The sequence below is a fragment of the Hippopotamus amphibius genome, chromosome 12 (assembly GCF_030028045.1).
Source record: "Hippopotamus amphibius kiboko isolate mHipAmp2 chromosome 12, mHipAmp2.hap2, whole genome shotgun sequence".
In the NCBI taxonomy this organism is placed as follows: domain Eukaryota; kingdom Metazoa; phylum Chordata; class Mammalia; order Artiodactyla; family Hippopotamidae; genus Hippopotamus; species Hippopotamus amphibius.
Genome location: NC_080197.1, coordinates 98547057 through 98568271, shown reverse-complemented (window position 1 = coordinate 98568271; position 21215 = coordinate 98547057). Strand labels below are relative to the sequence as shown.

Genomic DNA, 21215 nt, shown 5'->3' with positions numbered 1-21215 from the left:
GAATACAGTTCCCTGTGCTATACAGTAAATCCTTACTGTTTATTTTATATATAGCAGTGTGTAGCTTTTAATCCTATGCTACAAATTTATCCCTCCCCTCTTTCCCCTTTGAGAATAAGTTTGTTTTCAATGTCTGTTTCTATTTTGTAAATAAGTTCTTTTGTATTAGTTTTTGGATTCCACATATGTGATATCACATAATATTTATCTTCCACAAGCTATTATTAAGTCAGCCTATACTTGTTCATCAGTTATGAACTGAATGAATGAGGTTTCATTTATCTTGGCTAATTATCATTTTTTTGAGATTCATCCTTCTTCTGGCCTTTCTATTGCCTTTTGGATTCTGATTATGTTTTCCACTGTGCAAGCTATCTGAAAATCAGATCACTGTAATTCAATCTTTTATTCATCTTTTATACTCAAATGCTGGACTATTCCCATGGATTCTAATCTCATCTCTAGTTTTGCCTCCCACAATCCATTCTCTTTACTGCATTTTGTGATGAAAAACAAAACAAAACAAAAGAAAACCCCAGAAATTTCATCAGACCACTCCCTTGCTTAAAATCTTTTAAAGGATTTTCAATGCCTTCAAGGATAAAGGGCAAACTTCTTAACTGGCTTACAAGGCCCCATACTGACCCTGCCCAGTCCTCCTGCTTTATCTCTTACCACTTCTCTATCCCTGCTTTGTGTATCTGCCACAAACCGACTCTTTTCTGTCAACCTCCAAATAAGCTGCTTTTTCTGGAACATTCTTCCTTCACCAAATATTTACTGAGCCCCAACTACATTGCCAGGCGCTGTTCCTGAGCTCTCATGGCGCTTACATTTTGTGGAAAAAAAGATAATAAAGTACACCGTACACATGTCACTACAACATAAGAAAATAATAAAGCATAAGCAGAGTCCAACACAAGAGTAAGAGGGAGGGGTATGCGTGGTGCGGGAGAAGGCAGCCGCATCCACCTTTCGGATTTCGCAAAGCCCGCCGAAGCAAAAATAAAGACAAAACAGAGTAACTAGTTGGCAAAACCAAAAATTCACGGGCCAGATTTATAACAAAATTAGACGTCAGGGTATCCCCACAAACCCCAAAATACCAGTGAGAATGAACAAGTCACGGGACCTGCCTGTTGCCGTGTCTACGCAGGAGAGAGCAGAGGAAACAACAGATGTGTCCAGGAGCTGGAGGAGATCCGAACAGAACGCGGGGCAGGCCGACCTGACAACCAATGCTGGAACCCAGAGAGGTTTTGCGCCCCCCAGTGGCGCGTGCAGGCAAGGGCCCGCACGTGTCAGTAAGGACTCCAGAGTTTGCGGTAACTTCGCCCCTTTCAACCCTCCAAAAGGACCATCCAGGGCTTCCTTTCAGGATAGGCCCCATGCTGAAGGAAGACTGCTGAGAGAGGAATCAAAGTTGAGCAGCACAGGGACAACAGAGGCAAAGGAAGAGAAGGTCCAGAGAAAACTGGGGTGGGGGCACCCAGCCGGAAAAACCTGAGAGAGCAAGCCACTGTATTTTTGAACACGGCTGGAAGCAGCAAAAGAGGGATCTCGGTCTACATAGGTAAAGCTATCTGAACAAATCCTTCAGAAAAATTAAACTGAGGTAAAAATGAGCAATAGAAAGTATCAAGTTAAATCCTATACAAAATTACTATGAGAAAAAGGAGAATCAGGGGACTTCCCTGGTGGTCCAGTGGTTAAGACTCGCGCTCCCAATGCAGGGGGCCTGGGTTCCATCCCTGGTCAGGGAACTAGATCCCACATGCATGCGGCAACCAAGAGTTCGCATGCCACAACTAACATCCGGCACAGCCAAATAAATAAATAAATAACATTAAAAAAAGAGAGAGAGAATCAGAAAAGCATCCCTAAGACAAAGAAAGCATGCCAGAGAAATATGCTCACAAAATGGATGAAATTTATAATGTCAAAAATGCTTTTACTAATAAGAAAAAAAGTATCAAGTTGTACACTTTAAATATACGCAGTTTATTGTATGTCAAAAAAAAATGAAGCAATAGAACTCGAGGAAAAATTAAGTAAAAGAAAAAACAGTTTAGAAATGAAGACTAGGGAATTTCCTAGCAGTCTAGTGGTTAGGATTCTGCACTTTCACTGCGAGGCCCTGGGTTCATCCCTGGTCAGGGAACTAAGATCTCACAAGGCACGCTGGGAGGCCAAAAAAAAAAAAAAAGGACAAAACTATGAGGAATACGAGCAAATAAACACAACAAATAATGCCTTTGAAAAAAAGGTAAATTTTCAAAGTAAAAAGAAGTGAAGTAAGAGGATTCGGGAGAAAATGACAAACATTAAAGACAGACAAGGAAGATGTTATAAAATCCTAGGCTTATTTTCTTCTTTTTTGCTTTGGCCACACTGCACGACTTGAGGGACCTTAGTTCCCCAACCAGGGACTGAACCCATGGTCCACAGTGGGAGCGCCAAGTCCTAACCACTGGACCACCAGGGAATTCCCCATATTTTCTCTGCTTAGGTAACTTTCTTTCCTTTTCTTTCTTTCTTTCTTTTTTTTTTTTTCTTTTTTTGGCTTAAATGACAAACATTTATTTCTCATAGTTCTGGAGGGTGAGTCTAAGATCAAGGCTTTGTAGATGCAGTGTTTGAGGAGGACCCACTTCCTGTCTTAACAGACAGCCGCCTTCTCCCTGTATCCTCACATGGCTGAGAGAGAGAGGAAGCAAGGTCTCTCTTGCCTCTTCTTGTAAGGGCATCAATCCCATCATGAGGGCTCCACCCTAATTACCCAATCACCTCCCAAAGGTCTCATGTCCAAATATCTTTAGGTAACTTTCTTTGAGTGTCTTCATGGACCCCACTAATGGGTTAATAGAAATCTCTGAAAAAGAAAAACAAAGCAAAGGAACAACAACAACAAAAAAACACCAACTACTACTCAAAAAAACTTTCCTAAAGTTAAAAATTTCAAAACTATATATTTAAAGAATATAGAAGATACTTAAAAATATTGACCTAGAATGACCAACACCAAGACATATTCTAATAAAATTACTAGACTTATAGGGGAAAAAAAATCCATGATCAGACAAAAAGAGTATGACTCATAAGGAACAAGTTAAATAATTATCAGATTTTTTGACAGCAGTGCTTTATGCAAGAAAAAAACGAAGTTATTTTTAATACTCAAGAAAAGTGCTTGTGAGCCAAAGCAAACTAAGCTTCAACAGTAATGGCCACAGACAGATTGTTACCAATATGCAGAAACTCAGGCAGTATTGTTCCCATGAATCTCCCCTAAGAAATCCACTAGAGAATGCACTTCAGACAGCCAAACTTCCTAGACAGACATCAGCATGAGGGCTGTGAGCATTGTAATATTATTTACTCACAGAACTGGGACTGAATGAAGGTTAAAAGAGAGAGTATAGTATGTAATGACCATATCATCTGACAATGCAGATATTATAACCATACAAAATGGGAGAATGGGGATAGAATTTACAAAAATTTTTTAAATAAATTTATTTTATTTATTTATATTATTTATTGGCTGAGTTGGGTCTTTGTTTCTGTGCACAGACTTTCTCTATGGCAAGCAAAAGCTACTCTTCATTGAGGTGTGCAGGCTTCTCATTGCAATGGCTTCTCTTGCTGTGGAGTGCAGGCTCTAGGCAGGGGGGCTTCAGTAGTTGTGGCACACAGGCTTAGTTGCTCCTTGGCATGTGGGATTTTCCCAGACCAGGGATCAAACCTGTATCCCCTGCATTGGCAGGCGGATTCTTAAGCACTGTACCACCAGGGAAGTCCCTGAAAGTTGTTTGATCTTCTGTCCCATGAGCATCCATCCAGCTGCCTGTCAACTGGTAAACTGCAAGATTGCTGCTGTCATTAATGCCTTTGAAATCTTTAGGATAAGAGAAGGTCTGCTTTTGCTTAAAATTCCTTGTTCCATGCCATATAGCCAACCCAACTCTTCACACCTTTATATGAAAGGTCTCCAAAACCTGCACTCCAAGCAAGCCATCCACGGATAAAAACATATATCCAGCGGGGGTGGGGGTTGGAGGGGAATGAATTGGGAGATCGGGATTGCCATATATACATTACTAATAAGAAAAAAAAAAACCAAATTGTACACTCTAAATATATGCAGTCTAAAAAGAAAGCCTGCACACAGCAAAAAAGACCCAACACAGCCAATAAAAAAATATATATATATATGCAGTTTATTGTACGTTAACTGTATCTCAATAAAAGTTCATTAAAAAAAAAAAACTTAAAACAAAAACAAAAACCGTACATCTGGTAGCAAAACAAAAAATTGGTCCAGACACATCAAAGACTCAAGTTGACCCCTTCAACTTCCAGCTAATTCTGCCTAGTGCCTGTTTAGTGCCTGTTTGCCTGTGCCTAGAGTGTGAAGCATGTGCTTTAGAACCTGGGAAGAAGCAGCTTCATGTAAACTTAGGGGCAGTCTCTAAGAAGAACAATTTTCTTTCTTTTTTTTTTTTGGTCATGCCGCGCCGCTTGCGGCGATCTCAGTTTCCTGATTAGCGACTGAACCACCCGGGCCCTGGGCAGTGAAAATGCCAAATCGTAACCACTAGACCACCAGGGTACTCCCAAAGAACCACAATGTTTGATGGAAGAAAGAAAATGTAGACTTTTGGGGTCTGCAAATTTGAACTAGAAATGTCCGTACGAACACTATAGATACATAGCTTTGTCCACTGAAAAGACCTAGAGTGACCAGCACAGTGGTTATGAGCTTTCCTAGTTCATGGTGCTCTCTAATGGCCATTTCTCATTAAAGAAAGCAAGATTTTTGGAGCAATAGGTGGAAACTGTTGGATTCTGGGGAAACAGTAGGATCTATGGGTTGGAGGTGAACGTGAAGGAGACAAACTATTGAGGTAAGCATGTTTGAGCCAGTGACCTGAAGGTGAGGTGGTTATTGGAGAGCTGGGTTTGAGGTTTCTAAGGTGACACAGTTTTTTGGTGATGCCAAGGTCTATGTTATGACTGGTGGGATAAAGGAAAGATCACTGAGGACAAGGTGGTCAAGAAACTGAGAAGTCAGAGAATTAGATGGGAGATCCAAATGGATGTTGAGGGCACTAAGAATAATGAAGGAGGATGGTCTGCGGAAGAAGGCAGTGAACCAGGAGCCGAAGTTTTCAGAGAGTACGTCAGTGACCTGAGGGGCAAACAAGAGCATCGTGGAGGGACAGGGTGTCTGCGCCTGACTGAGTGAGTGTGTAAGGAGAAGGGGGTAGTGGGTGGTCTGCAGGCCATTAAGGAGTGACTGGGACAACACCCCCTGCCCCTAAGTTACGTGGAGGTATGAGAGAAGCCTAGAGAAGGCAGCCAGCAAAGAGGTGTGCTCTGGACACAGGCAGGTTTCAGTTAAGGTCAAGAGATGAAGGAGTCTTCCTAGGGTGCAAATCACAGAGTGGGGGTTCAGAAGAGCACAGAGGAGGGAGTTAGAGCGGAGGGAACAGGCTGGGACTGTGGCGGTCAGGGAGGTACACAGCAGTGTTGGACTGAATGTCTGGGGGGAAAGAAGGAATGAAGGAAGGAAGGACGGAAGAAGGGAGGGAGGGAGGGAGGAACATATGATGGGATTGGTCCAGATAGTCTCTTTGTGGAGAAAGACATTTCTTCTTAAACAGCTTTATTGGGGCGTAATTGACATACAATGAACTGCCTATGTTTAAAGGGGTCAGTTTGAGAAAAGCCTTCAGCTAGAATGACAGCCCCGTGTCCTGAGCAGAAGGGAGCTCCCAGAGTCCTCCTCATTGCAGTCAGTCCTCTGGACAATGTAGTTCATGCCAGGGTCATTCCCTTGTTCTGTGTTTTAATTGCATTAGTTTTTTAAAGTATATTAGCATATTGCTTGCAAGCAATGCCGTTTTAGCTCTTTCTGCTAAGTATTACACTTCTTTCTTTTTCTATTCTTAGAACATTGGCCAGAATCTCTAATACAATTCACTCAAAAAATATTGACAGTCAATTATGTTCAAGGTACTGGGGAGACAGTGCTAAACAAACATTTCTAAGGTCTCTGCCCTCAAAAAGCTTATGATCTATTTGCAAAAAGAAGCTACATATTAAATGGTAGTGAAGATAGTGGCCATCTGCATTATACTAACTGTAGTTAACATATGATACACACCTGTTAACCTTTACCAAGTGACCCTTCCTTCTCTTAGATTAATGAAAATTGTTTTTTAGATTTATTATAAATAGCATCCAACTTTACCAAAAGCTCTTTTTTGTCTCTCTTTGGATAATCCTATAATTTTCTCATTGAGTCCATTAACGTGATAAGTGACATTTTAAGATTTTCTGTTATTGAATCATTCTTGCATTTCTGGGATAAACTATTTGATAATTTATTTTAAATAGCCATTTGATTTCATTTGATTCAGTTCACTGCCACTTTTAAACAGACTTATTGAGATATAACTGACATACACTGAGCTGCAAGTGTGTAAGTTGATAAGCTTTGACAAATGTGTATGAGGGCATCATCATAGTTAAAGAATATATCTACGACTTACAAAGGTTTCTTGGGAGCACTCATTTCTAATGCATTACTTGGGTAGGGCTGCTTTGGGGGCCCACTGTGGTGGGGTCTGGTGGTGTGAGGGGACCCAGTGGTGGCAGTGGTGTTGCCTCAGTGGTGGCTGGGGGGCTGCTCCCTCAGGTTGCACTCCTGGCTAATTCCTTGTCATCCTTGGCCCTCAGCTGAGACCACGTTACTCTTAGACGCCCTCTCTGACATCTCCAGACAAGATTGGCTGCTCCTGTTCTGCTCATCCATTGCACCTACCATATCATTGGTCTCCTTTTATGGTTACTGATGGCTTCATTTTCTCCCTTTCCAAATAGATTGTGAGCTCTTTGAGGGAAGAGACCATCTCTCTGTTTCACACTATATCCCCAGTACCTTGAGCATAGCAGGCCTTCAATAAGTATTTTCAAATGAATGAATGAATGAATGAATGGATTCAGCGTTTTAAGTGAAGATGCAAAGATGAATAAACATTGGATCCTGCCCTAAAAGGCACACAACCTAATGGAGGAGCATATAGGTAGATTCCTTAATTTCTATGAAGTGCAGTTAAGTACTGTTACAGAGTACAGTACTGCGCAGGCACAAAAGGACTGGTTATCTTCTTCTGCAGAGGACGGGGTTTGGGAAGGTTTCAGGGGGGATGCAGTGCTTGAGTTAGGGTGACTGACCTAGGACAGAAGCTTTGGGCTGCTGCAGGCTGATTAATGGACCCCAAAGATGTCCAAATCCTAATCCGTGAAACCTGTGACTATTACCTTACATGGTAAAAGGGACATTGATGATGTGATTATGTTAAGAATCTTGAGATGAGAAAATCTCCTGCATTATCTGGGTTGGCCCAATGAGATCATAAGGGTCCTTATAAGGGAGGTACGACTGTCAGGGAAATTTGAAGATGCTATGCTGTTGACTTTGAAGATGGAGGAAGAGGCCACAGCCAAGGAATGCAGACAGCCTCTTGAAGCTGGAAAAGGGAAGGAAGTGCATTTTCCCAGAGCTCCAGAAGGAACTCAGCTCTGCTGCTCTTTTTTTCCCCCCTTTTTTGGCCGTGCCACATGGCTTGCAGGATCTTAGTTCCCTGACCAGGGATTGAACCTGGGCCCCCTGCATTGGGAGCTTGGAGTCTAAACCACTGCACCACCAGGGAAGTCCCTCTGCTGCTATATTGATTTTAGTTCTGTATGACTCATTTCGGACTTCTGACATCTAGAACTGTAAAGTATTAAATCTGTGTTGTTTTAAGCCATTGACTTTGTGGTAATTAGTTACATGGTAATTAGTTACCATGGGAACTGTCACAACAGTACACTCCCTGAAACCTTCCTACCTGACCTCTGACACCCTCCATTCATTCAGTGCCGCACCGTTCTAAACATCATTGAGGAAACAGCACTAAAATGAGATAAGGCCTCTGCCCTCAAGGAGCTTCCATTCTATGGAGGGTAGACAGTCAAGAGAGAACTGAAGAAATAACTGAAGTAGTAAGTGGCATGCCCAAAACAAAACGAGGTACTGGGGAAGTGACTACTGGTTTGCCAGGGGAGGGGCTTCTCTAGACAGAATGGTCAGAGGGGTATTCTCTCGGAGGACATGTGCACCAAGCCTCAGATGACGAGAAGGACTGGTTGTACGCAAAGCAACCGGCAAGGGCACAGGCCCTGAGGGAGGGAAGAGCTTGGAGTGTCTGAGGAACAGAAAGTCCATGTGGCTGGAGCAGAGAGGTTCCTCGGGAGGAGGTCAGAGAGGAAGCGAGGAGCCAGATCACGCAGAGGCTCACATCCACAGCAAAGAGCTGGGATTTTACTTTAATTGCAGCACGAGGCTATTAAAAGGACTTCAGCGGGGGAGGGACAGGATTGGGTTTATTTATTTAAATAATCAAGTCTTGTTGCTGTGTAGTGAATGAACTATGAAGGGTGAGAGTAGGGGCAAGACAACCAGTCACCAGGTCACTGCTGTAATCTAGGTGAGAGGTGATGGTGGCTTGGACCAGTGTCCACAGCTTGGAGGCAACAACTGCTACCAGTTTCTGGTAGATCTGCAGCATGCGGATCTCAGTTCCCTGACCAAGGATGGAACCCACGCTGCCTGTAGTGGAAGCTCGGAGACTCAACCACTGTACTGCCAGGAAAGTCCCAGTTTCGTGAGAATCCTTCTAGAACTGTTTCAAGTACAAATACAAAAAACATTTTTTTCAAATCCATTAAAAAAAATTGTTTTCATCTTTATTTTTTTCAATGACAATTTAAAAAGGTTAGTAAGAATGTATCCTGCCTATAGAGTCATAGAGTGTGCGTTGTGTTTATACAGAAATGATCTTTCCTAGATAAAATTATCCCTATAGTAGAGAGGGGCAATTTACTACTTCAGCCCTAATCCTGTGTGATTTTTAGGTTTATACTTTGGTCTCCTGAGTTAACTTATCTGCCTGGAGGGACTGTCCCACAGAAGGTACTGATGTTGATTCTTTTGCTAGGGACAGGTGCTGTTAAAAATACAGACACAGATTGGCACCTTTGCTTTAGGAGACAGCTGAGCGAATAAAGACAGAATTTGAATTGGATAGGTCCAAATCTGGGCTTTGCAATTTACTGTGTTAACGATTTATTGGTGGTCCAGTGGTTAGGACTCCAAGCACGCACTGCTGAGGACCAGGGTTCAGCCTCTGGTTGGGGAACTAAAATCCCACAAGGCACAGCCAAAAAAAATTTTAAAAACAAACAAAAAAAACCTATAAAAATTAGAAATGGGAGGAGTAACCAGAAAACCATGATCTTCATACAGAAGGCAAGGTACATTTGGACTATGCCAGAGTTGGGAAGTAAAAGCCCTAGAGGCTACTGGCACCTAGGCTGCATGCCACACCAATGGAACACAGGGGCTTGGAGGGAAAATCCTCAGAGGATCTGGGCAACAGAATTCTAGGCCCCTATCCCCACTGGCCATTCTAGATGTCTGGGTGGATACCATAAGGGCCCTCAACTTTTCTATGCTCGGCTTTCTTTTTCTCTTTTTTTAAAGCAGCAGCATTTTAATTCTTTTTTGGGGGAGGTTGCGTTGGGTCTTGGTTGCTGCGCACGGGCTTTCTCTAGTTGCCATGAGCAAGGGCTACTCTTCGTTGCAGTGCTTGGGCTTCTCATTGCGGTGGCTTCTCTTGTCGCAGAGCACGGACTCTAGGCGCGAGGGCTTCAGTAGTTGTGGTGCACGGGCTTAGTTGCTCTGTGGCATATGGGATCTTCCTGGCCCAGGGATCGAACCCATGTCGCCTGCATTGGCAGGCGGATTCTTGGATTCTTAACCACTGCGCCACCAGGCAAGTCCCGCTATTACCATTTTTAAATGAAGGTTTGGGGGTTCCAACAGAAAGTAACTTGCCCAAGGTCAAAAAGATACTGCATAGCAAAAGAATTCAAACTCAGGTCTGATTCCAAAGCTGAGCGCCTAACTGCTGCATTATACCACCCCCGTGGTCACCCCAGGTACTAAAATTGATGAAGCCTGTCTTCCCGTCCCTGACATCATCTTTAACTTAACTTTCATCCAGGTGGCCGGGATCAAGGTAGGCCATGGAGTACTTGATAACTTGAGAAAAGGGTTTGTCCTCAGAACTTCTTTTAGGGGCATGGGGAGATGGGAGGGTGACTCTGTACTGCTCCTCCTCACCCGTTTCTCTCCTCCTCTCCTGGTGTTCCCCACTTCCATCCCAGTGAGAGGGCCACTCTCACCTTGCTTCCTTCCCAGAAACCCCCCTATGTCAGCAATGTTGAGGGCAACACCGACCCAAGACAAGAGAGCAGAGAAACAAGGTCAGGAAAACAGCCCTGAAGAGGAGCTGCGAAGTCTGGGTCCCTGTAGACAGGTGAGCTGGGACTCTGGGCCCCACTGCACACCTGGCCTGCGAGGCATAATGTCTGCCAGGGCTCACTGCACCGTGGCCCTTATCCCTGTTCATGGGTGGTGCAGTTACCATAAGAAGCCCAGGACCCCAGGTGACCCTTCATCTGTCTCCCAGATGCTAATTCCCATGCAGTCCTTTCTGACCCTTTCTTCTCATCTCCTGAAACATTTTCATGGCCCTCTAGAACTCAGGGCTCATCATCAGCAGAATCCCCCAACTTTAACATTCCCTTTACCATCTGCTCTAAAGGAAACCTGGCTCTCCCAAAAGAACTCTTGACCAGTAACGGAAATGCTCCGGATTTTCTATTTTAAACATTCCACTCTCTGACTTCATAATTTTTTACCAGCTCTACTGTCCTAACTCCAAACAGAACTTGAACCTATTAATCATACACTCTTTCCACCGGACCTCACCCTCCGCATGTCCTATTTTTCCTGTGTCCACCTTAACCTCCATGATGCCATTATAATCACTCCCTGGAAAACACTCTGAAATCCTTTGCCCGCTCGCTCTTCAGCATACTCATTTGGCTCTGGTTAAATCCAATTCTCCATCCACTTTGGGTCTGCACCCAAACAACTGAACAGTTGGGGAAAAATACTTAATCGTGCCAGCTTGTCTCACTTTAAACTCCTGCCCTCCAACCTCAAGTGCTGCTGGGCATTCATCCTACATCAACCACACTCTTTAACACACGCACTTTCCATTCCCCCAGATACTTTTTTCTGTCTTCAAACCCCCAACTCCCCCTCCATAAACCCTCAATCTCAGCTGATGACCTTGACTCCTACTTTCCTGAGATGTAGAAGTAGCAAACAACCTACTTGCTTTTGGACTATATATTCCATCTCTCCTGTTATTGTAGATAAACGGTCCATGCTCCTATCCAAGGCCAACCTCTCCACTTGTGCACTGGACTCCATCCTTCTTGTCTGTCCAAAGACATGGTTCCCTGTCTCCTACATCATGTACTTTTCTCTATTTCTCTCAATTTTCCCAAGTTCAAGGAAAATATTTCTACCATTGGATAAAATTCCTCTCTTGACCTCTAGTTCTTCCTCTTTCCTTTGTCAGCAAAACTCCTTGAAAAAGATGTCTCCAATGTTCTTTCCATTCTCTCTTCTTACAATTAGTATCATATTTAATGATAATATGGGAATTCTATGGCGGTCAGTCCAGTGGTTAAGACTCAGTGCTTTTGCTGCTGTGGGCCTAGGTTCAATCCCTGGTTGGGGAAATATGATTCCCAGAAGCCAAGCAGCGTGACCAAAAAAAAAAAAAAAAAAGGGGGGGGGGTCTATACGCCATAGTTAACGATAATATACATTAGAGACATTCTGTCCCATTCTTTTTTTGGGGGGGCCTTGCAGCACGGCTTATGGGATCTTAGTTCCCTGACCAGGTATTCAATCCAGGCCCCCTGCATTAGGAATGCAGAATCTTAGCCACTGGACCACTAGGGAAGTCCTTTTCTTTTTTTTTCTTAACATACTTATAGTGATTTTTTTTTTCCCACTGCATGAGGTCTCAGTTGAGTCACGTGAGCTCTTTGCTGCGATGCGTGGGCTTCTCTCTAGTTGTGGCACACGAGCTCCAGAGCGTGTGAGCTCTGTAGTTGCGGCATGCGGGCTCTCTGGTTGTGGCGCACAGGCTTCGTTGCCCTGAGGCATGTGGGATCTTAGTTCCCTGACCAGGGATCGAACTGGTGTCCCCTGCATTGCAAGATGGATTCTTAACCACTGGACCACCAGGGAAGTCCCCATGATTTCTTTTTTTTAATAACAAATATATGTGAAAAGGAGTCAATTTAAAGAAAATGACAGTATTAGGACTTCCCTTGTGGCACGGTGGTTAAGAATCTACCTGCCAATGCAGGGGACACACATTCGATCCCTGGTCCGGGAAGATCCCATGTGCTGCAGAGCAACTAAGCCTATGTGCTACAATTACTGAGCCTGCGCTCTAGAGCCTGAGAGCCACAACTACTGAGCCCATGTGCTGCAGCTACTGAAGCCTGTGCACCTAGAGCCCGTGCTCTGCAACAAGAGAAGCCACCTCAATGAGAAGCCCAAACACTGCAACGAAGAGTAGCCCCTGCTTGCCACAACTAGGGAAAGCCTGTGCACAGCAACAAAGACCCAATGCAGCCAAAAAATAAATGTTTTTTAAAAATTGGGGGGCTTCCCTGGTCACACAGTGGTTAAGAATCTGCCTGCCAATGCAGGGGACATGGGTTCGAGCCTTGGTCCAGGAAGACCCCTCATGCCGAGGAGCGACTAAGCCCACGCACAACTACTGAACCCACGTGCCACAACTACTTAAGCCCAAGCACCTAGAGCCAGTGCTCCACAACAAGAGAAGCCACTGTAATAAGAAGCTCGTGCACTGAAATGAAGAGTAGCCCCCACTTTCACAACTACAGAAGGCCCATGCACTTTCACAACTACAGAAAGCCCATGCGCAGCAATGAAGACCCAATGTGGCCAATAAATAAAAAATAAAAATTTTTAAGTTTTTAATTGAAAAAAAAAAAAAGAAAATGACAGCAGAGATATGACAGAAATACCAAGAAGTACAAAAATGCCTGAAGTTTGGGAAATACTCATCTAGCATTCCAGAGGCAGCTGCGGCATAAGAAAAAAAAACCGAAAAAGAATAGCTGGGGGTGAGGGGAGGGGGGATTGGATGAAGGTGGTCAAAAGGTACAAACTTTCAGGTATAAGATAAATAAGTACTAGAGATGTAATGTACATGATAAATATACTTAACACTGCTGTATGCTATATATGCAAGATGTTAAGAGAGTAAATTCTGAGTTCTCATCACAAGGAAAAAATATTTATTTCCTTTAATTTTGTATCTAAATGAGTGTTCGCTAAACTTATTGTGGGAGTCATTTCATGATGTATGTTAAGGCAAATCGTTATGCTGTATACGTTAAACTTATACAGTGCCTGTACATCATACATCTCAATAAAACTGGAAGAAAGACTGACCCACTTACAGTGTACAATTCAATAGTTTTTAGTATGTTCACAGAGCTGTGCAACCACCACCACAATCAATCAGAAAATTTTCATTACCTCTAAAAGAAATCCCATACCATTTAACAACCGGTTCCCTTTCTCCCATCTTCCCTATCCCTAATCTATTTTCTGTCTTTATAGTTCTCCCTATTCTGGACATTTCATATAAATGGAATCATACAATATGTGGTCTTTTATGACTGGATTCTTTCACTTAGCACGTTTTCAAGGTTCATCAGTGTCCTAGAATGTAGCAAAACTCCATTCCTTTCCATGGCCAAATAACATTGCACTGTATGGATATGCCACAATTTATCCATTTTGCAGTTGGATATTTTTCCCTATTTTTCAACTGTTACGAACATTCAGGTACAAGTTTCTGTGTGCACACATGTATGTTTTAAATTCTCTTGGGTATACACACAGGAGTGGAATGGCTGGGTCATATGGTAATTGTGTTACCAACTTTTTGAGGAAGTGCCAGATTGCTTTCCAAAGTGGCTACACCATTTTACATTCCCACCAGCAGTGTGTAAAGGTTCCAATTTCACATCATCACAAGCACTTGTTATTGTCTTTTTATTACAGCCATTCTAGTGGGTGTGAAGTGGTATTTATCTCATTGTTTACTATCAGACCTTGAGTGAAGTCCAGAGTCTTTGCCAGGGCCTAAAAAGGCCCCATGTGATCTGGACCTGTCTTCTCTAACTTTATGTACCACAGGTACACAACCCCTTGTCTGCAACTAAGAAACCAAAGCAGCTCTAAAAATCAAGATTTTTTGAACTCACATGGCAGCAAAACCGGATATGAAACTCATGTTAGGTAATTTATAGTCTTTTTTTCTACTTAACATGACCACTCACATTTAACTGCAGAAATATTACTATGTTTGATGCTGGGTGCTGTTTCAGATCACTCTGAGGATGTTATCTATTAAATAGCATATGCTCTGTATTACTGTTATAAAATCAAAAAGCAATTCCAACGCAATTAAGTTTTCAAGGATTTCAAATGAAGGATTGTAGACATGAACCACTTGAATTTAGCCTCTGACTGCCTCGCGTTTTGTGACATGCCAGGCATACTCTTGCCTCAGGGCATCTGTACTTCTCATTCCCTTGACTGGAAAGCTATTTCCCCATTTATTCAAATGGCTTGCTCCTTCACTTTAATTTTCTAATCAAATGTTATCAATCTTATAAGGCCACCATATATAAAACTTACATAAAAGTAATGGCCTTCCTAATGCCAGATCACCATCTCACACTCCTCCCCCACTAAAATATAAAGCTCTATGAGATCAGGGTCTTGGTCACTGCTTACGTCTTTAGCACTTAGAAATGCCTGGCACATAATAGGTACTCAATAAACATTTCCTGAATAAATGATCATATCACTTAAACCACATCAAAATACTATGATTTAAGAATGACTGTCCTAAAGATTAGAAAACTGAAGACAGAGATTAGGTAACTCACCCAAGGTCACATAGCTTGAAGTATCAGAGGTGAGATTTACATCCAGGAGTCAGCTCTTAGATTAACTAGACGTCTGTTTTAATAGGGAATTGGGACTCAGAAACAAAGTGCCAAGCACATGGGCAATTAGCACTTACCAAACAAATAAATGAATGTAGATTTTAGCCCACTCTTTCACCTACTGCTCAGTCTCTGTTGACAAGCCTATTAGCTTGTTAGAGCCTGTGAAATGGACAGCCCTCTATACCTAAGTTACGGAGAGAATAAATAAGCTAAAAGTGTAAACTGAAAACACATTAGCCTCAACAGTGTGATAGGCAGCAATAATTTTTTCCTTATACATGCTAAGCTATGGAGAGGTAGGCAAAGAAAAATGAAAATCCACCAATTCAGGTTAAAGGAAAAGGTGGTCCAGAACCTCAATGAATCCTGGCTACCACATGGAATTGACCTGAAATCCAATAACCTCACAGGGGGGACACTGGACCAATGCCTGGAAGAGCCCAGAGACTTCTAACTGGCTTGAATACTCTTCACACATTGAGTCTGGAGAACACATCAGAAATGTTAGGGAGGGGCTTCCTAGGTGGTGCAGTGGTTAAGAATCCGCCTGCCAATGCAGGGGACATGGGTTTGTGGGATCTCCAGGAAGATCCCACGTGCCGCAGAGCAACTAAGCCCGTGTGCCACAACTACTGAGCCCATGTGTCACAACTACTGAAGCCCACGCGCCTAGAGCCTGTGCTCCACTAGAGAGACCATGGCAATAAGGAGCCTGCGCACCACAATGAAGAGTGGCCCCCTGCTCACCGCTACTAGAAAAAGCCTGTGCACAGCAATGAAGACCCAACACAGCCAATAAATTAATTAAACAAAATGTTGGGGAGGTGCTATGATTGCAATTAGCTTCCCCCTCGTAACAGTCCATTAAAACCAGGTGGGGGAAAAAAAAACCAAGGTGGGGGTGGGGATGGGGGCAGGGGCAGGGGCTCAAAGGTCTACACCACCTCTTTTGTGACCAACGACTAGAGCATTAGTCCACAACAGCTTATGCAGAGAAGGCTGCTGATCTGCAGTGTGAATATCTTGAGAACCTCAAACTGACCTGTGGGCCACTTCTGACAACTTAAGCGGCTTTCTTTTCTGGGATAGATGGCTGCCTACGTAAGAGGTATCTTTCTCATGGGTGGAAACTGGATATCCTGGTTGCTCATCAGACACGATTCTAGTTCTTTGCAACGGGTGGACTGCGAGGTGGGATGGGGCTATTCTACAGCCTGAGGCACACAGACAGCCCTTTTGTGAAAGGTATCTGGGGCACTCCAAGGTCGGTGAGTTTGGGATTATCTTCAAGAAGATAAACAACGAAACCAATTCTTAGCTTTTAGGCTCTCAAAGGTAGGATCCCTGGAGACAAGATTATACGTTGCATAAATCAATTCCTTAAAAATTTTTTATTTTTTGGGTGCCTTGGCTCTTCATTGCTGTGCACGGGCTTTTCTCTAATGTGGTGAGTGGGGGCTACTCTTCGTTGCGGTGTGAGGGCTTCTCATTGTGGTGGCCTCTCCTGTTGTGGAGCATGGGCTCTAGGTATGCAGGCTTCAGTAGCTGCAGCACGCAGGCTCAGTGGTTGGGGCTCGCAGGCTCTAGAGTGCAGGTTCAGTAGTTGCAGTGCATGGGCTTAACTGCTCCCCAGCATGTGGGATCTTCTGGGCCCAGGGATTGAACCCATGTCCCCTGCATTGGCAGGCGGATTCTAAACCAGTGTGCCATCATGGAAGTCCCACGCATAAATCAATTTTTAAACCCATGGGAGAGCCAGTTAAGACCTACCCTGAAAAAAGGATAGGCTGTGCCTATAAACATCTCAGCGGAATCTTGCAGCAGTCACATGGTCCTGATTTACTACTTGAATCTGGCTTTACTGAGCAAGCTGGGATTTGGCACCACCAGGTTTGGCATTCATTTTCACCTTGAACCTGATTTTCTACTATCCAACATTTTATCCCTGGTATAACAGGGTCATTACAGTGTAGAAGAATGAAGGAGCACAGGTATTGTGAGTCTCCCCCAAAGATGGAGACTCTAGCCTACATTCAATGTTCTAACAAATGCAGGACAAGCCACAGCTGTTCCAGCATATGCTTAGTACACTGACCATGAGCAAGAGAGGTCAACAGTTTCCAACTGGGTTTTCTTCATTTAAAGGGTTCTCCAATGAATATGACCACCTCTGTGCTCTGAAATACTCCACCCCTTCTTTGCTATCATATTCTTTTGAATACAGACATTTGCAAAAATGTATTTCCCAGAACAATGTGTATTTTAATCAACGCTTCCAACTTACTACTTTAGGTTAACTTACGGAAAAAAAAAATCACATAACCTAACCAGCAAAGAAAGTCCTTAGCAATCCATTCCCAAGTGAATTTCTCAGACATATACTCTTGACCCGTGAACAAAGCATGGTTTAAGGACACCACCCTGTCAAAAATCCTCATATAACTAACTTTAGAGTTGACCCTTCATATCTGTCTACACTTTCACAACTGAGGATGCAACCAACTGTGGATCTTGCAATGTGTATTTATTGAAAACAAAACAAAATGAAACAAAACCGAACCCTGATGTTAAACCCATGTTATTTAAGGGTCAATTGCACATCCATATCTGTTAACTTTCTAATTTCTGAATTCTGGGACAAACAAGCCTTTGTCACACAAATAAAATTAGGTACAGCCTTCCCTCTCGTGGCACTTCCACAAATTTTTATGGATGCCTGGTGTCCTGGATATTTTCACCCCATACATCAATGTACCATAGAAAAATGAAGGCCGGGTGAGAACTGGCTTACCAGAAGACCAAGGTAGGCAAATGAATCTCATGAAGTTAAGGATCTGAATATATACCCCCTTAAGCTATCCATGTCACGCACTTTGTGTCCTCCACCAGGGGTATGCACATCTCAGTCTAAGTCACTTCCTGATGATCTCCTCACTCAACAACACTCCTTACCCTGCTAGTTCCTTCACATTTTTAAGACACCAACTTAAGCCACTTGCCAGGCTGAATTATTCTAACACCCATAGATGCCTTAACTCCTTCCCTCCACTATGCAAATTGGGGAGGCCAAAGACAGAAACACTTAACTTACATGGATAAGCCTTCTCACCCCATGAAAGGGCTAACCACAACTGAATACCTGATAAAAGTAATTACAGTTCCTATGACATATACAACCCCCACTCCATGTGGCAGCAGACACTCAACATGCTACATAAAGTATAACTTCCATTTTATTTTCTTTTCAGAGAACAGGATTTCTTCAGTCTTTAAGGACTTAGCTCCTTACATGGGCTTTGGTGGAGGTCGTGGGGCAGCACCCTGAAAGACAAAGTGAAAGGATTAGAAAACTATGGATGGAAGATCCCCCCCTCACTCTCCTATCACTAACAAAGTATCTGGGCCATAAAGGCATGGACACATGTAGAAGACTACACTACTCAATCTGAAACAGATTCTAATAACTTTTCTTTAATCTCTAAGCAAATGTTTTAGATGTGGGTCTTACCAGAGTTAGCTGATCTCACCCACAGGCAGAATATCTTCATTTGATATTCCTTGTCCTCATCTATCTTTTGTCCACTACCCCTCTGGCTTCCACATCTCCTCTTTAAGATACTTACCGCAGGTCTAAATCGGGGTGGAGGTGTTCGGTCCTTCCGGGCTTCTCGAGAACGATTCCTAACTACTTTACTGTGAATGGCACAACTCACACAGTAATGTAGTTTCACATACAGCTTGGGCAGTACATAGGCTAAGAAAAAGAAAATGAGAAATGTGATATTAGGTATAGTACCCACCTTACTCTGTTCTTTCTGTTCATTCTATCAGTTAAAAGTAAGCTCACTTAAAGGTCTGTCAGGCATATCTACAAGATTTCAATCCCAAAGCCAACCATTCAGTTCCTGATATCTAAACACACACACGCAGTTTCACAAATGAACATTTCCTTACCAGCTAATAATGCTGTCACCATGGGGACTAAATCCACAGTACAGATGTAACACCACCAAGAATTCAGTTTCTTCAGCAACTGCATCAGCCCTAATGCCTACTCCTGAGCCCCTTCCAGTTACCTAAAAAAGCTAACTTGTCTTAAGAAAAAAAAAAAGATCAAAACACCACCATATTGCTTCAAAGATCACCTCTGTCGACCAAACAAGACTGCTCCCCCTCTTCAAGACTCTTTTCCACAAGTACTCAGACGTTCGTCAACAATTCAAAAGCGTTTTCACATTTACCTCTTATACAACCAGTACTCCCCAAGTTTTGATATAAGATAAGCACTATAAATGCTTCCGGAACCTCATCCCCTACACAGGCAATCACAAAACAAAACTCAAAGACCGTGCAATACGACAAAAAACTCCCCTGTCCAGACAAAGCTCGAAACAGCAAACAGCACAGCAAAAATACCACACTCTTCTACCAACAACCACCTTAAAAGACGTGCAACAAAATTGCTGGAGACGCTCCAATGAATAGACCCTGCGGGTTGGGGGCGGGAGCGGCAGAAGGTGGTTTATAGGTATTGGGATACTTGCACAGCTCGCGCCGGCAGCTCACTCACCGTCGAAAACACTCGCTTCGGAAATGTCCCTGACGGCTGCGGCCTCTACGATGTTCCGAATGACGAACTTCTTAATGGCCTTATCCTTGGGCACGCATCGGGCACAGTTCGTGCAACGAATTGGCTGCACGTGGCCGCGGCCCTTTTTGGCACGACCATTGTTCCTTCTTTTCTTGGTCTGCGTCAGGATAAAGATCCCATAGGGAGAAGGCCCACTTACGCACCCTTAGCCCCCTTCCGGCCACGTTCCGCGCCAGCAGCCCCCAGAAAGCGCCACTGAGATCTCCAGTCCCTCCGCAGATCCCTCCAAGCCTGGAACAAACTTACGTTCTTACCGTTCCTCCGCCGTGGTCAAGGCTTTCAACCCCCCACAACTCCAGAATCGGATCCTTTCAGCCTCCACCCGGCCCCCCCACGTTCACCACGCGCCACAACTCACCATCTTGGAAGCGAGGAGACGAAAGAGGACCCGGCGCCCGGTCAGGCTCTCTTATATAGAGCGAGATTCCTACGCTCACGCCGGGAGATTCCTCCAAGATGTCACGTCAAGAAAAGCAATCTACTTTACGCAGATTTTCTTTATTGTTCAGGGCCTCCACTGAAAGCTAGGGTAGGAAGATGTTTCTCGAGTTTATTTCCCCTGGCGCAAGGTGACTATGGGACTATTTAACCTGCTGGCGGAAGGAAATTAGAGTGATCAGTTTCCCAGCAACCCCTGCGACGCCCTAACCCGGAAGTAGTTCTGGGCGGTTATAATTATCAGGTTTTGCGACTCTAGGCGCGGAAGTTGCCCTGCGTAGGACCGCAAGTCATATTATTATTAGAAGCCGGAGGGGAAGAGATGCATGGCGGGAGTTGTAGTGCGAGGTTGGCAGGCCTCTGGCCTCAAGTGCTTAGACCGAAGGCGGCACTAGGCCACCGGGGGACGCTCTCGGCTTGTTTCTTTGACAGTTTTGTTACTTGGTGCGAGATTGAGAAACGGAAGCGGGTGGAGGAGGAAATAAAACATTTTGTTAATTCCTCTCTCCAATATGGAGAAAACCCCATAATGAGGAGCCATGAACAAGTTCGTTGGTGCTAGGGCTGTTTCTCGTTCACCTTTTTATTCCTGGGTCCTACTAGCACAATGCTAGGCGCTGTAGTAAGCATTGTATTAACTCATTTAACCCTCAACAAGCCTATACGGCAGGTTCTGTGATTATCCGTACTTTACAGGTATAGAGAGGTTGGCCAAAGTCACATCGTGCTAGTAAAAGGTGTTCTGGCTCCACTGTACTATGCTGCCTCTTACCTAACAAACAAATGGATGGAGGTCTAGCCTGGGCTAAGTGACTTAAACGATTTGTCTCAGACTCCTAGTAGAAATATATTTCACATTGGTAGTCAGTACGTATACAGATATACACACACAAAACTGAAACGCAAATTTCATGAAATAATGCCCTTACGACGTAAGGTGCAATTATGGTGCATGGTTCTATTTTATTTTAATAAGTGTTGACCAATCCCCACCAAGGTGATTTCACCACTCATTGAGGAATCTGGCCCCCTACTGACACATACTTTGTTATGTCTAAGTTCCCTTTACCTCTGGAGAGCC

The 21215-nt window shown here is 43.7% G+C and overlaps 1 protein-coding gene across 1 annotated transcript; it reads right to left on the bottom strand.

Moving 5' to 3' along the window:
- Window positions 1-18260: 18260 nt before the first annotated feature.
- Window positions 18261-20206, bottom strand: RPS26 (ribosomal protein S26). Its single transcript, XM_057703035.1, has 4 exons — window positions 20055-20206; window positions 19616-19793; window positions 18669-18799; window positions 18261-18366 (listed from the first exon to the last, which is right to left on the bottom strand). The coding sequence occupies exons 1-4, from the start codon at window positions 20055-20057 to the stop codon at window positions 18331-18333; spliced, it is 348 nt and encodes a 115-aa protein (XP_057559018.1). The 5' UTR covers window positions 20058-20206; the 3' UTR covers window positions 18261-18330.
- Between the last annotated feature and the right edge of the window lie 1009 nt (window positions 20207-21215).

Coding starts and splice junctions, on each gene's coding strand:
- RPS26 (XM_057703035.1), bottom strand. Junction 18,800..19,615: donor CGAAGCGAGTGTTTTCGACG/GTGAGTGAGCTG, acceptor TCTTTTTCTTAG/CCTATGTACTGCCCAAGCTG. Junction 18,367..18,668: donor CACCCCGATTTAGACCTGCG/GTAAGTATCTTA, acceptor TTTGTCTTTCAG/GGTGCTGCCCCACGACCTCC.